This window comes from Ranitomeya variabilis, chromosome 3, assembly GCF_051348905.1.
Source record: "Ranitomeya variabilis isolate aRanVar5 chromosome 3, aRanVar5.hap1, whole genome shotgun sequence".
Classification (NCBI taxonomy): domain Eukaryota; kingdom Metazoa; phylum Chordata; class Amphibia; order Anura; family Dendrobatidae; genus Ranitomeya; species Ranitomeya variabilis.
This window is the reverse complement of record NC_135234.1, coordinates 739846948-739863371: the sequence shown is the minus strand read 5'-3', so window position 1 is coordinate 739863371 and position 16424 is coordinate 739846948. Positions and strand designations below refer to the sequence as shown.

The window sequence follows — 16424 nt, the reverse complement described above, 5'->3', positions numbered from 1 at the left end:
CAGTTGCAGAGGGCATGTGATTGGGTTGGAGCTCAAAGGTCAGTTGCCGAGAGCATATGATTGGGTTGGAGCCTTTGGGTAAGTTGGAGAGAGCATGTGAGTGAGTTTGAGCCCATGGGTCAGTTGTAGAGGGCATGTGATTGGGTTGGAGCCCACAGATCAGTTACAGAGGGCATGTGATTGGGTTGGAGCCCACGGGGCAGTTGCAGAGGGCATCTGATTGGGTTGGAGCTCAAAGGTCAGTTGCCGAGAGCATATGATCGGGTTGGAGCCTATGGGTAAATTGGAAAGAGCATGTGAGTGAGTTTGCGCCCATGGGTCAGTTGTAGAGGGCATGTGATTGAGTTGGAGCACAGGGGTCAGAGCAGCTGGCATATGATTGGGTTGGAGCCCACGGGTCAGTTGCAGAGGGCATGTGATTGGGTTGGAGCTCAAAGGTCAGTTGCCGAGAGCATATGATTGGGTTGGAGCCTTTGGGTAAGTTGGAGAGAGCATGTGAGTGAGTTTGAGCCCATGGGTCAGTTGTAGAGGGCATGTGATTGGGTTGGAGCCCACAGATCAGTTACAGAGGGCATGTGATTGGGTTGGAGCCCACGGGGCAGTTGCAGAGGGCATCTGATTGGGTTGGAGCTCAAAGGTCAGTTGCCGAGAGCATATGATCGGGTTGGAGCCTATGGGTAAATTGGAAAGAGCATGTGAGTGAGTTTGCGCCCATGGGTCAGTTGTAGAGGGCATGTGATTGGGTTGAAGCCCACAGGTCAGTTGCAGAGGGCATGTGATTGGGTTGGAGCCCACGGATCAGTTGCAGAGGGCATGTGATTCGGTTGGCTGGATGATTGACTGCAGAATGAGTTGAGACAGAGTGCTGAAAGTGCACATTACTAGATGGGTTAAGTAGAAAATAGGGCAAAGGATGCACACAGAAAGTACAACAGAGGATAAAGATATCAGTTTTCCTTTACCCATGGTCAGTTGCAGAGGGCATGTGATTGGGTTGGAGCCCAAAGGTCAGTTGCCAAGAGCATATGATTGGGTTGGAGCCCATGGGTAAGTTGGAGAAAGCATGTGAGTTTGAGCCCATGGGTCAGTTGCACAGGGCATGTGATTGGGTTGGAGCTCACCGATCAGTTGGTTGCACTGGGCATGTGATTGGGTTGGATCCCATGGATCAGTTGCAGTGGGCATGTGATTGAGTTGGAGCCCACAGGTCAGTTGCAGAGGGTATGTGATTGGGTTATATCCCATCCCAGTAGTAGCGGGCATGTGATTGGGTTGGAGCCCACGGATCAGTTGCAGAGGGCATGTGATTGGGTTGGAGCCCATGGGTCAGGTCCAGAGGGCATATGATTGGGTTGGAGGCCACGCCGACTGAATAGCTTACATCTGAACAAAGTAAAGGAAGCATACAGATTTATGGGAGTGCTTCTCCAGGTTTACAGAGAAAAAATTGTCTCTGTGACCTGTCCAAATATAGAAGACCAACCAATCCATAGGAGAGGAGATAGATTAGCTTCCCAAGGCTGAGAGTGTGATGAGATGAGGAAGACCTATAGAAGTATCCAAGGAGAGCAGTACCAACGGAAGAATGTGAGAGTGATCCACTGCAGTGAGTGAGAAAGAAACCTAAAGTTCTGTGTTTTGAGGTTGTACTATCCAGAGAGGATTTCTGACAATTGACCACATCAAAGTTGAGATGAACTGTGATGTGATCATAAATCAGATGAGAGGAGCTCAGAAAAGAACAGAAGTGTTTAAAAATATCAGAAAAAGCTCACTGACAGACTCTCAGTTAAATTATTTTGCAGCCAAAAATGTGCTGCAAAACCAAGAGCATGTAGAAGCCAAAAGGTGCACAATTTTTAATGAAACACAATTTGCAATAATAATATTTTTTTTAGCCCAAAATATATACATTTTAGTAAAAAAATATAATTTTTCAAGATGTCCATATCTTGTTATTATGGCTTAAAAAGGTTACTAATCTTCCTTCATCTACTCAGAGACATTATAAGTGACATATTCGTTCCATAACGTGTCTGACATGGTTGTCTCCCTGTACAGAATGTGATAATATTATACAAGCGCACTTCCGATCTGCCATCGTCTTTAGCTGAAGAGGTGACAGATGCATGTCATTTACCGAACACTTTGGGGATTATTAATCAGTCCCCAGTGCGGAGAATGACACACACTGATCACATCATTAGAAGATACTTTCTGTCCCTACTTCCTTCTCAGATGAACTAAAAATAATTGGGAGCACTTTATAACATACATAGAACATCTGAAAAAAAAGAAAAAATCACCACTGTCCTGTGATTTACCGCCAGGAACATTCAACCCATCGCTCATTGAAGTCGTTCCCGACTGTTGCAACTCCATCAGCGTCTGCCTAAAACAATGGTGCAAAGTGACTTGCTTCAATAGGAATGAGCAGAAAATAAAACCCTACGTTGGTAATAGGAATACTCTATATGTTGCCAAGAATGTGGAAAGATGAAGAGGTGGAAGTGGATGTGTCACATAAACAGGGTCTGCAAGGTATCAACCAGAAAATACGACCTTTATCAAAGGGAAGCTTCAAAACCGTGCGCGCAGGCACTTCGTCCAAAAATTATCACAGAAAATAAACAGTTTTAGATTTAGCATCAGAATATGAACACATGTTAAGCTGTTTGAAGTTATTCCCTCTAAAAGGGAACCTATGACGTTGGATATCTCTACTTGCAGTTAAGTTAGGGTTAATCTGAAGGTTCTGCCCCGCTGTATTGAAAGTGCGGCATCTGGGAGAAAATGAACCTTATTCCTCCTGGGAGCCGCCGGCTTTTAGTCATGCAGGCGTGCCGTTGCGGCTTCAGTCGCCGCTCACAGCACTGTGATTGCAGCACATCAGTGCAGAGCCAGCTGTCAGTCAAAGTGCCATGGTATGCTTATAGCTGTTGCTCACAGTACTGTCAGTGGGGACTGTAGCCACACTGGCATGCCTGTATGACTGAAAGCCGGCGGCTCCAAGCAGGAATAAAGTTCTCTTGTGCATAATTTTCAGCCATATTTACCACCTGGAGGTGGTCAGCCGGATGTAGTCTACTACATCTTGCTGCCTGCCTTAAAGGGGTTTTCTGGTTTTAAAACGACTGCGCTGTGTGAGGATTCCCTGGTGTCAGCACAGGGAACGGTGGTCATGTGACCGATATGCATACTTCTGACTAGAAACAGTCTAGTCCAGAGCTGGGACAACTGTGGCCTGTGAGCTATTCGGCCCCTTGGTTGTTCCAGTCCTAACTGTGGACCGAGACAGCTGAAGAGGTGAAAACAGTGGCCCGCAGGCTGTATCACGCCCTTGCTGCCATCTGCGGGCGCTGCTATCCACAACCTCTGTATGCAGATAGCAGGGAATACATTGGTGTAGGAAGGCGCTCTCTGGTATGGGTGTCTGAGACAGCAGACGTGATGACATCACTTCATCGTGTCTGCTGTAAAAAAGTCAGTGCACCCAAGACAGGAGCAGAGCATCAGTGGAACATGAGTAAGGTGCATATGTGTTGTTTTTTTCATATGTATATGGGATGTTTGCATGTATATTGGAGGCTATGTGGGGGCTCGTGCTGTATATAGGAGGCTATGTGTGGCTCATACTGTATTTAGGGGACTATGTGATGGCTGATATTGTACATAAAGGGCTATGTGGGGGCTCACCCTGTACATAGAGGGCTATATACTGTAGTGGGCTCAATACTGTATATGGGGGGCTCATGCTGTATATTGAGTCTGTGTGTATATTTTATATTGGAGGCTACGTGGGGGCTCATAATGTATATATGAAGTTATGTGGGGGCTCATATTGTATATAAGGGTGCTATGTGGGGGCGCAATACTGTATACAGTGGGCTCATACTGTGTATAGAGCGGCTATGTGAGAGCTCATACTGTATATAGAGGCTACGTGGGGACTCATATTGTATATATGAGGCTATGTGGGGGCTCACATTACGTATAGGGGTGCTATGTGAGGGCTCATACTGTATACAGGACGCTGACACTGGAGAATTCAGCAGTCACATAGTTTCATTGTCGTTTTAGACAGGATAACCCCTTTACCTAGGTGCACACAGCCAAGGATGATGTCTAACACAGCATAATGTGATCTGACTCTGTGGTTGATGCCATATTTTTGCAATTCGTACAAATCTAATATTGTTCAAATTCGCCAGGACCTGAGAATTTCATAAAATTCAACTTAAATTTTATTCACATGGAATCAATTCGACTATTTTTATTAAGAAACACAAATACCATTTTCTTTTGCATAATTGTGTAAATACATTACAAAATATGATACGAAACTAGTGCCAGAAGCATGGTGATGTCTACAGTAGGCTATCAGATTTTGATTGTTTTTTTGTGTGCCCCAATTTTTATACGATCACCATTGTATTAATAGTTTCACAATTTATTTTTGTTTTTTACAGGATGATGCTGATGTGGAGTGGAAATTTGCCAGGGCTAAGCTTTGGTTCTCGTACTTTGAGGAAGGAAGGACTCTTCCAGTACCATTCAACTTGGTTCCAAGTCCTAAATCATTTGTTTACATTGTGCTCAAAATAAAATCATTCCTTCCTAGGATATTGTCCTGCCACTCCAAAGGTTTACAGGAGGACTCTGAGATGAACAAGGTATACGGGGGATATTTTTGGTACCTCTTTTTACTGGTATTTTATTTATGTCTGTGCTTTACACTTTACAAATGAATTACGGTATTTCATGCATACAGGCAGGGACAAAGCTAGGGGAAATGTCAGGAGGGCATGTAACTCAAGAACTAAGTGCCACGAGGAGCGTCTGTTTTCTTCGGGTGAGAAAAGCTGAACTATGACTGTAAGACATATGATTTTTGACTATCAGTGAATCCATATGCAACTGACTTTATAGAACATAATGAGCTAAATTAGTTTTTCGATCTTCGGCGTTTAAGTGCATTGATTCATCTCTTATATCCCAATAGTCTGACATCAATGTGAAAATGTCTGTAGGGTTTCCTCTGGTAGGGTCTAAACTAATTATCCCCAATTTGGCCCCTGAAGAGAGAGGACATAAACCTGTTTGGTCTCATTCTTTTTTTTTGTCCATGTGACCTTTCATCAGAGAAAGCTGTAGGGAATAGGCACATTTGGCATATAGCTAGGAAGCTCTTTTATCCTGGGTGTCAAAACCTGTCGTCGTAATGTGGGCCCACTTTGATATTTGATATAAAACATCTACTCCTACTGGCCACCCAAATAAAGAGTTGTTTGGGATTTCTGGCTTCTGTAAAACCAAAGCTGTCAATAAACAAGTAGGTGGGAAGATGTACTAAACTGCTCGGCCAACCTGAGGCATAGCTAAGGGTTCAGCTCAGAGGGGGCGAATCATCTGAGTGGGCCTCTAACCATGGAACCCTGATTACAACTACGATGGTGCAGCTTAATCGTGGGTATTAGGGAACCTCAGCAGATGACCGTGCCATTACTATAACAAATCTTTGCAAAGAGCAAGATTTACATTACTGTCTTTTGGTGACCATAGAGTGGTAGATGTCAGTCCCGCAGAGCATGTAAGAGATTACAGTACAGTAACAGATTGTGACTTACAACTGATGTTCTTTCTTACTAAATTGTTCACTTTTTCCATCCTTTTCATCTGGCCCAGACCAACATGACGACTTCTCCAGCCACAACTCGTCTGCAGAGATTACAGCAAAGACAAACCTTACTTTTCACATTTCCAGCACCATCCACATCTATTCCCAACCTGCACAAACTCCTCATCCTCCTATAACCCAATGTCACAACTCTGTTGTTGGATATCCGGGGGCCAAGGGCTCCATTCCTGTCCCTAGCGCTAGGGGCACTCTAGCTATCCCTGCTGCCCGGATTACTTCTAATGGTGAAGATGCCGGGGACACATACCAAGCTGAGCTCCTGAATCCGCCCTTAAAAAAGTTGTCCACTATTTGGACAAGTTCTTCTCCTACCCCTCGCTTAGCCCTAATAAAATAATAAAGCTTATACTCACATTCCGTGCCAGCGCAGTTCCCGTGGTGTCGGCAATCACTCTCTATGGTGCTCTCACGCTGTATTGTGATACGTGTTGCTGGCAACCAATCAGCGCTGGCATCACTGTTCCCGCGTTCGAACTTAAAGAGGATCAGCTGCAGCTCTGACTTCCTCTTCATGATTGATTTGTCCGAAGGCGAGGACAGTGACGCCAACATTGATTTGGACGTCGGTGTCACAACACTGGGCGAGAGCCCAGGGAGAGTGACTGCTGACACCGTGGGAACGGCGCAGGCACGGGAGTGGAGTATAGGCTTTATTATTTTATCAGGGCCAAACACTCTGATCAAAAGGGGGTTGTCCTAGTAGTGGCCAAACCCTTTAATCTGTTCCCTTCCCCACCCAGTGAAGTGGGTAGTAGAAGTGTATGACAATTCACAAACCAGAGTAACAAGGAAATACTTTCAGGGATAAAGGAAAATACCAATCACACAAAAACTCACAAAAACAGAATGGAACACCAGAGAGTGAAGTAAGGATAAAAACAAATAGGAGAGGATAAGGAAAGGCAGACAACCGAATAACCAAGCAACAGTCTTTAGATAAACACTCCAAATGCCTCATCAAACAACCAACTATTCCAGCTCCAGTACCAGGCAGCAAGAAACAAACACAGGCAATCCCTGATTGCCAGAGTCCAGTATATATAGGAGAGGGGAGAGGCCAACACTAAACAGCTGAGATCATCAACAGAGGAAAGCTCTAGATCTCTCAACTGGACAGATAAACCCATGCACTGCTAGCAGAAACCTGCACAATTTTAATATGATAATGAGCTACTTCTAATCCGTGCAAAAGAGTGGGAAATTAGACTCTGTGGTCTTCTAGCACCTCTCTGTTGCAGTAAACCCGTGACACCTCAATGCTAAGCAGCTGCTGCCATATGTGTCCCTTTAACTGCACCTGCTGTCTGGTACAATAATGGCTCCGCTAACTGCCCCACATAATTATGCCCACCAATATGCTCTTTACATAGCAATAATGACTTCTTTGTGCCCTGTAGGTGTTAAAACTGCACCTTAGAAAATGTTAATGCCCTTTACAAGTGCCCCTCTGCATTAGTCCCCAAGCTGTATAAGGGCCCCTGCATTAGACTTCAAACTGCATAATGGCCCCCACATTAGTCCGCAAGCTGTACAATGGCCCCTGTATTAGTCTACAAGCTATACAGTGGCCCCTGAATTAGTCCACAAGCTGTATAATGGCCCCTGCATTAGTCCACAAGCTGTATAACGGCCCCCACATTAGTCCACAAGCTGTATAATGGCCCCTGCATTAGTCCACAAGCTGTATAATGGTCACAGCATTAGTCCTCCAGCTGTATAATGACCCCTACATTAGTCCACAAGCTGTATAACTGCCCCCGCGTTAATCCACAAGCTGTATAATGCCCCCCGCATTAGTCCACAATCTGTATAATGGTCACAGCACAGAATTAGTCCTCCAGCTGTATAATGGCCCCTACTTTAGTCCACAAGCTGTATAATGTCCCCCGTATTAGTCCCCAAGCTGTATAATGGCCCCTACATTAGTCTCCAAGCTGTATAATGGCCCCCGTGTTAGTCTCCAAGCTGTATAATGGCCCCTACATTAGTACCCCAGCTGTATAGTGGCCCCACATTAGTCCCCAAGCTGTATAATGACCCCTATATTAGTCCTCAAGCAGTACAATGGCCCTTTCATTTGTGCACATCTGTATGGTTGCCCTTACATTAGTCTCTCAGCGGTATAATCATAACCCTGCATTAGTCCACAAGCTGTATAATGGCCCCAGCATTAGTCCCCAAGCTGTATAATGGCCCGGCATTAGTCTCCAAGCTGTATAAAGGCCCCCACATTAGTCCCCAGCTGTATAATGGCCCCCACATTAGTCTCCAAGCTGTATAATGACCCTCACATTAGTCTACAAGCTGTATAATGGCCCCTACATTAGTCCTCAAGCTGTATAATGACCCTCACATTAGTCTACAAGCTGTATAATGGCCCCTACATTAGTCCTCAAGCTGTATAATGGCCCCCACATTAGTCTCCAACTGTATAATGGCCCCTACATTAGTCTCCAAGCTGTATAATTGCCCCTACATTAGTCCCCAAGCGGTATATTGGCCCCCGCATTAGTCTCCAAGCTGTGTAATGTCCCCTACATTAGTCCCCAAGATGTATAATTGTCCCGACATTAGTCCCCAAGCTGTATAATGGCCTCAGCATTAGTCCGCAAGCTATATAATGGCCCCTACATCAGTCCCCCAGCTGTTTAATGGCCCCCCATTAGTCCACAAGCTGTATAATGGCCCCCGCATTTGTCCACAAGCTGTAAAATGGCCCTCACATTACTCCCCAAGCTGTGTAATGGCCCCCACATTAGTCTCCAAGCTGTATAATGGCCCCTACATTAGTCCCCAAGCTGTATAATTGTCCTTACATTAGTCATCCAGCTGTATATTGGCCCACACATTAGTTCCCAAGCTGTATAATGGCCTCCTTATTAATCCAAAAACTGTATAATGGCCCTTGCATTTGCCAACAAGCTGTATATTGTTCCCTGCATTAGTCCCCCAGCTGTTTAATGGTCCCTACGTCAGTCCCCCAGCTATTTAATGGCCCCCGCATTAGTCCACAAGCTGTATAATGGCCCCAGCATTAGTCCACAAGCTGTGTAATGGCCCCTGTATTAGTCCCAAGCTTTATAATGACCCCACATTAGTCTCCTAGCTGTATAATGACCCCAGCATTAGTCCACAAGCTGTATAGTGGCCCCAGCACTAGTCCTCAAGCTGTATAATGTACCTCACATTAGTCCCCAAGCTGTATAATTGTCCCTACATTAGTCCACAAGCTGTATAATGGCCCCTTCATTAGTTCCCAAGCTGTATAATGGCCTCCACATTAGTCTCCAAGCTGTATAATGGCCCCCACATTAGTCCCCAAGCTGTATAATGACCCTTGTATTAGTTCCCAAGCTGTATAATGGCCCCCTCATTAGTCCCCAAGCTGTATAATGGCCCCCACATTTGTTCACAAGCTGTATAATGGCCCCTGCATTAGTCCACACGCTGTATAATGGCCCCCAAATTAGTCCAGAATCTGTATAATGGCCTCTGCATTAGTCCACAGGCTGTATAATGGCTCCCATATTAGTCCTCAAGCTGTATAATGGCCCTCACATTAGTCTCCAAGCTGTATAATGACCCCATATTAGTCCCAAATCTGTATAATGGCCCCCACATTAGTCTCCAAGCAGTATAATGGCGCCCGCATTAGTCCTCAAGCTGTATAATGGCCCCTACATCAGTCCCTCAGCTGTTTAATGGCCCCCACATTAGTCTCCAAGCTGTATAATGGCCCTTACATTAGTCTCCAAGCTGTATAATGGCCCCCATGTTAGTCTCCAAGATGTATAATGGCCTGTACATTTGTCCCCCAGCTGTATAATGGCCCTGACATTAGTCCCCAAGCTGTATGACCCCTGTATTAGTCCCCAAGCTGTACAATGGCCCCCACATTAGTCTCCAAGCTGTATAATGGCCCCCACATTAGTCTCCAAGCTGTACAATGGCTCCCACATTAGTCTCCAAGCTGTATAATGGCCCCCACATTAGTCTCCAAGGTTTATAATGGCCCTGCATTAGTCCACAAGCTGTAAAATGGCCCCTGTATTCATCTCCAAGCTTTATAATGGCCCCCACATTAGTCCACAAGCTGTATAATGCCCCCTACATTAGTCTCCAGGCTGTATAATGGCCCCTGCATTAGTCCACAAGATGATTAATGGCCCCCACATTAGTCCCCAAGCTGTATAATGGTCCAACATTAGTCTCCAAACTGTATGTCGCAGCATTAGTCCCTAAGCTGTTTAATGGCCCCTACATTAGTCCACAAGCTGTATAATGACCCCTGCATTAGTCCACAAGCTGTATAATGGTCCATGCATTAGTACCTAAAATGTATGAGGGCCCCCACACTGATTCAGGGTTCTCCACACTGTGTATAAGGGTCCCCCATTGTTTATCATGGCCCCACACATCACACCACAAGTTTAAAAAATATATTTATATACTTACCTAAACCAGGATACTGACAAGTCCAGTGTCAAGGTAATGCACAGTCATAGCGCCGACGCACGCTCAGAACGTCAGAGACCCAAGCGCAGTGCAATAACCTCACCACACCGGGACTCTCATGTCGTGCGTGTGTGTTGGCTCCTCGGCTATTCTGTAGACTCTGTAGACCCAAGGCTTAAAGCAGCCTGCAGTCTACTGAATGGAGAAACAGTAGTGTAGAGGGATCGTGTCTTCCTGCTCGACCGCTGGGCCTAACTGTATTGTCGTGCTATTCACTGTGATCTGTTAAGGGTAGCGTAGCTTCAGGTGAGCTGCTCTGACAGTGGAGGCTGGAGCAACTGCATTCTCTGCCCCCCGGTAGCTACGCTACTTCACCCATCGGTTCACCGCCTGTGCTTGGTTTGAATATTCATTTTGTGCTGATGGACTCCTTCAAGTGCTCAAAATTGGCTGAAATGTAAAAAAGATACAACTCTCACCTTAATCGTCTCCTGCAGCTCTATTACCAACCCTATAGAGACCTCTGTCTTCTGCTGTAGTGGAAAGTTTCTGACTCAGGGACAAGTGACCTCTTCACCCAATCACTGGCTATAGCCGATACCTGCTGCTGCCAGTGATTGGCACCAGTAGTCACATCATTGGAGCAAAAAGAGGAAGAAGCCGGGGGACCAGCAGTGTAAGATCGACATGGGATTTTTGAGGTTACTATTGCCTCTGTATACCATTATAAAAAATATCACTTCCCAGATAAAGTTTTTTTTTTAAATTACATTAATCCCCCTTTTGTTGCACTCTACCCAGCTCTTGCTATGCCCTATAGACCTTCGCGTTGCGGACAAAGCCTTGAAAAGCGTTCACACATGGTTCGGAGCCTTTTTATTCCCCCTATATAATAACCACATTGCGATTACAGATGAAATCATTTCCAGTCCATTCTTATCTCTATAGAACATCTCTCCACAGAACACAATGACCGTAATTACTTGACTTGTCTCCACGCTGAACTTTACACCAGCGTTGGCCAAAGGAAATGAGTCGCCTGCTTGGAGAACCTCTGAGGTCTGATCACCATGCAGCGGTCCAGCTGTGTTTCTTCTCTGCAGTGTAATGAAAATCAGAGGCTCTTGTGTTCACAGACCATCACGGCTTAGAGATTTGGTACAATCTGATCCTGCTTTTAGGTTCGAGGGATCATATCTCTGCTCACAAAAAGGAAATGGATGTGATTGCTGCTCTCCATGTGCCGGGCTGGCTGGGGTCACGCTGAGCACTTTGTTCTTTATAACTGAACTAAAGTATCAGTCTCAGGAGTTTATGTTTGAGGGTTTTTTTTAATTTTTTTTTTCTAGTTTATAGCTGAGAATCTTTTATCTTGCAACTGCACAAATACTAATTCTCAAACTCGCATGTAAGACCTCATAGACATATTGCACAAGCTCTGAGTTGGACGGAGACAGTTGTACGGTCACGTTGTACCTCTGTGTGGTGCCATATATCGGTACAGAGTTATTAGCCCTGATTCATTATTGCATTTGTTCCTTTTTTTGGCGTTTTTTTGCTTCTTTTTAATTAACCCCTTTCTTAAAGTCTATCTTCTACAGTATGTATTCATTTGTTTGTCTTGTTGGGAAGTTTGGACACCCTTATCAGCTGTAAGTGGAGGGAGGGGATTCCAACAAAACTTGGCAATCCCCTTAGAGAAAAGGATGACCTGAGTTAGTGTTCCCTTTTCAAGGACAGCCTCTATGATGCATACACCATTGGATATAAGATATTTGTTTCCAATTCTGCCATAGCGTGAAATCTGAATGTTCTCCTAGCTACCCAATAAATTATTAATTTCCCATTGAAAAGTCTGTTAAATCTTGTCCACATAGCTAAAGAGAGGATGATATCTGTCAGCCGCCGTTATCTGTTACTAGGCTGATATCTGCACCGTAATGTGAGATGTGATGAATACAAAAGCTATGTATTTAATGAGGATATTGAATAAGATACGGTTTATCGCACAATGACAGTGATTAGTGTTCAGAAAGGTTACCAGCAACCATCGGGACGTCCATCATCTATGAGCAGCTCAGATCAATACTGATGTTAGCATCAATAGTACAATAAATACCATGTACCTGAGTTCAATAGTTATACATATTTAACATATGTTTACTATATACCATTTGATTATTCTTAAAGAGATTATCTGGAACTTTCGTATTTTTTTATGTTGCTAAGAACTTATAGTATATAGTAAATATACTGATTATGAGAACACCGAAGAGAAAGACCAAAAAATCCCATAGGAAAGGCCAATAAGCTTTATTACAACAGTAAAAACAATAACAAAATATAATAGTGTGTTTTTGAAGAAACAGAAAAACACCACAAACAGAAATGGATGGGAAAACCTGGATGGTAGGTAATGCGCATGTATAAAAATACAAATATATAAATATGTGTAAAAAAAAATGAAAAAAAATGTAAAAATCCTGTAGCTGTAATATATACTGCAGTCAGGGGAATAGTACGAAGGACTAAGATAGCATACAGGATATAGTACATATCATGTCAAATTCATATAGTTCATGTAACCACAAGTAAACAGGTATAAAGTGAAGGGCAATAAATGCATGTGCATAATGTCAGATATGTGACCTAGACACAAGAAGAACTGGCATTGTGATGCCAATATGCATCATGGCCAATAAATGTCAGCCTTGTCCATTAAGTACATATCATAGACCTAGTCTACAAAGGAAAACACACATATTACCTTGAAGCAATAGATGATCCGGGCGCCCACCACACCCCTGGATGAAGTATTTCAATGCAAAACGCGCGTCGGGTGTGGTGGATGCATAGATCATCTATTGCTTCAAGGAAATATGTGTTTTCCCTCACTTTTCCTTCACTTCTCTGTCCATTTATTTTCACTTAGGTCCGGATTCGTGCTCACAGGGACATTACTTCTATCTTATATTTTGCATTGCGCTTTGACTTCAGAATACACTGGTGCCATGCTACCTTCAAATATTCCTTTGTTTCTGTTTTGTTTTCATCCTTTGGTATTGAGGAGAGCAAAAATGTGCAGATACTTTTGTCCTTCGTGATAAAATGTGTCACCATAATGTAGGACCTACTAAGATCATCGATGTGGGGCCCCCTCCTTCCTATGTAACCTGTTGTGAATTCCGTTCTCGGGCTCCCTCCTGTGGTCATGAGTGGTACTGTGTGAGTTTGTTCTTGGGCTCCCTCTGGTGGCCTTTAGCGATATGGCTGGTCTGTGGCTGGGCTCAGCTGCTTCATTTCCTGCTAGGCTTTCCTATTTAGCTCACCTGGACCTTCACTTGTTGCCTGCTGTCGGTGTATTCAGTCCTGATTCTGAGCTCTCCTGGATATTCCTTGTGACCTGTCTCCTGCTGGAGAAGCTAAGTTTGCTTGTTCATTTTGCTCATTATTTCCTTGAAAACGTTTCTCAGTATATGATGAGTTCAGTCCAGCTTGCTTTTATGTGATTTTTCGCTTGCTGGTTAGTTCTGGGGTGCAGAGAGCACCCCTCACATCGTGAGTCGGTGTGGGGGTTCTTGTATTCTCTGCGTGGTTAATTTTTGATAGTTTTGTACTGACCGCACAGATTCCTATCTATTTTCTGTCTATCTAGTGTTAGCGGGCCTCATTTGCTAAACCTGTTTCATTTCTACGTTTGTATTTCCCCTTAACTCGCTGTTATTATTTGTGGGGGGCTATCTAAAACTTTGGGGTTATTTCTCTGAGGCAAGTGAGGTCTTTGCTTTCTCTCTAGGGGTAGTCAGTTTCTCAGGCTGTGAAGAGGCGTCTAGGTTTTTAGGTAACGCTCCACGGCTGCCTTTTGTGTGTGTGGATAGGATCAGGATTGCGGTCAGTATAGCTTCCACATCCCCAGAACTTGTCCTAATATTCTGGTTATATGTGTCAGGTCAGTTTTGAGATCCTACCACCGGATCAAAACAGTACAGCAGGCCACAAAGTGTTAATGCAGCAGAAGAGGGAGAAGAGAAATCCTGAGGTCATTTTTTTTTTTCCTCTGCACTGTGTTTAGCCTCTCTCCTCCCCTTAATCTCTGGGTGGTTCTGAATTCAGCTGCAGATATGGACATTCAGAGTCTGTCTTCTAGTTTGGATCATCTCACTGCAAGGGTACAGGGCATTCAGGATTATGTAGTCCGCAGTCCTATGTCAGAGCCTAAAATACCAATTCCTGAGCTGTTCTCCGGAGATAGATCTAGGTTTTTGAACTTTAAGAATAATTGTAAGTTATTCCTTTCTCTGAGACCTCGCTCTTCTGGTGACTCTGTTCAGCAAGTTAAAATTGTTATTTCTTTGTTACGTGGTGACCCTCAAGATTGGGCATTCTCTCTGGCGCCAGGAGATCCTGCATTGCTGAATGTGGATGCGTTTTTTCTGGTGCTTGGATTGCTTTATGAGGAACCAAATCTGGTAGACCAAGCAGAGAATGTTTTGCTGGCTCTCTCTCAGAATCAGGATGAAGCAGAGGTTTACTGTCAGAAGTTTAGGAAGTGGTCTGTGCTCACTCGATGGAATGAGTGCGCACTGGCGGCGGTTTTCAGAAAGGGTCTTTCTGAAGCCCTTAAAGATGTTATGGTGGGGTTCCCCACGCCTGCGGGTCTGAATGAGTCAATGTCTTTGGCCATTCAGATTGATCGGCGTTTGCGGGAGCGCAAACTTGTACACCATCTGGTGGTATTTTCTGAGCAGAAACCTGAGCCTATGCAATGCGACAGGATTCTGACCAGAATTGAACGGCAAAACCACAGACGTCAGAATGGGTTGTGCTTTTACTGTGGTGATTCTGCTCATGTTATCTCAGAGTGTTCTAAGCGCACAAAAAGATTCGCCAAGTCTGTCACCATTGGTACTGTACAACCTAAATTCATTTTGTCTGTTACTTTGATTTGCTCTCTGTCATCCTACTCAGTTATGGCTTTTGTGAATTCAGGTGCTGCCCTGAATTTGATGGATTTGTCATTTGCCAGGCGCTGTGGTTTTATCTTGGAGCCTTTACAATTTCCTATCCCACTAAAGGGAATTGATGCTACGCCATTGGCCAAGAATAAACCTCAGTACTGGACTCAAGTAACCATGTGCATGGCTCCTGCACATCAGGAGGTGATTCACTTTCTTGTGCTACATAATTTACATGATGTTGTCGTGTTGGGTCTGCCATGGCTGCAGGCTCATAATCCAGTCCTGGATTGGAAAGCAATGTCTGTGTCAAGCTGGGGTTGCCAGGGAATTCATGGCGATGCTCCTTTGGTGTCAATTGCTTCTTCTACTCCTTCTGAAGTCCCTGAATTTTTGTCAGACTACCAGGATGTATTTGATGAGCCCAAATCCAGTGCCCTACCTCCTCAGAGGGATTGTGATTGTGCTATAAATCTGATTCCTGGTAGTAAGTTCCCTAAGGGACGACTTTTTAATTTATCTGTACCAGAACATGCCGCTATGCGGAGTTATATAAAGGAGTCCTTGGAGAAGGGGCATATTCACCCGTCCTCGTCCCCTTTGGGTGCGGGGTTCTTTTTTGTGGCCAAGAAGGATGGTTCTCTGAGACCCTGTATAGATTATCGCCTTCTAAATAACATCACGGTCAAATTTCAGTACCCCTTGCCACTGTTGTCCGATCTGTTTGCCCGGATTAGGGGGGCCAGTTGGTTCACCAAGATAGATCTTCGAGGAGCGTATAATCTTGTGCGCATAAAGCAGGGCGATGAATGGAAAACAGCATTTAATACGCCCGAAGGCCATTTTGAGTACTTGGTGATGCCTTTTGGGCTTTCTAATGCCCCCTCTGTGTTTCAGTCCTTCATGCATGACATCTTCCGAGAGTATCTGGATAGATTTATGATTGTGTACCTGGATGATATTTTGGTCTTTTCTGATGATTGGGAGTCTCATGTGAAGCAGGTCAGGATGGTATTTCAGGTCCTGCGTGCCAATGCCTTGTTTGTGAAGGGCTCTAAAGGTCTCTTTGGAGTCCAGAAGGTTTCCTTTTTGGGCTTTATTTTTTCTCCTTCTACTATTGAGATGGATCCAGTCAAGGTCCAGGCTATTCATGACTGGACTCAACCTACATCTGTGAAGAGTCTTCAGAAGTTCTTGGGTTTTGCTAATTTTTACCGTCGCTTCATCACTAATTTTTCTAGTGTGGTTAAGCCTTTGACGGATTTGACCAAGAAGGGTTCTGATGTGACGAATTGGTCTCCTGCGGCCGTGGAGGC

At 44.4% G+C, this 16424-nt stretch overlaps 1 protein-coding gene across 1 annotated transcript in view; it reads left to right on the top strand.

Annotated features, from left to right (window-relative positions):
• The window catches only part of TRPC6 (transient receptor potential cation channel subfamily C member 6), a 251147-nt gene that overhangs the window by 219315 nt on the left and 15408 nt on the right, over positions 1-16424 (top strand). The window contains exon 9 of the mRNA XM_077298478.1: positions 4470-4673. Within this exon, the coding sequence (XP_077154593.1) occupies positions 4470-4673 (204 nt within the window). The remainder of the gene's footprint in view (positions 1-4469; positions 4674-16424) is intronic.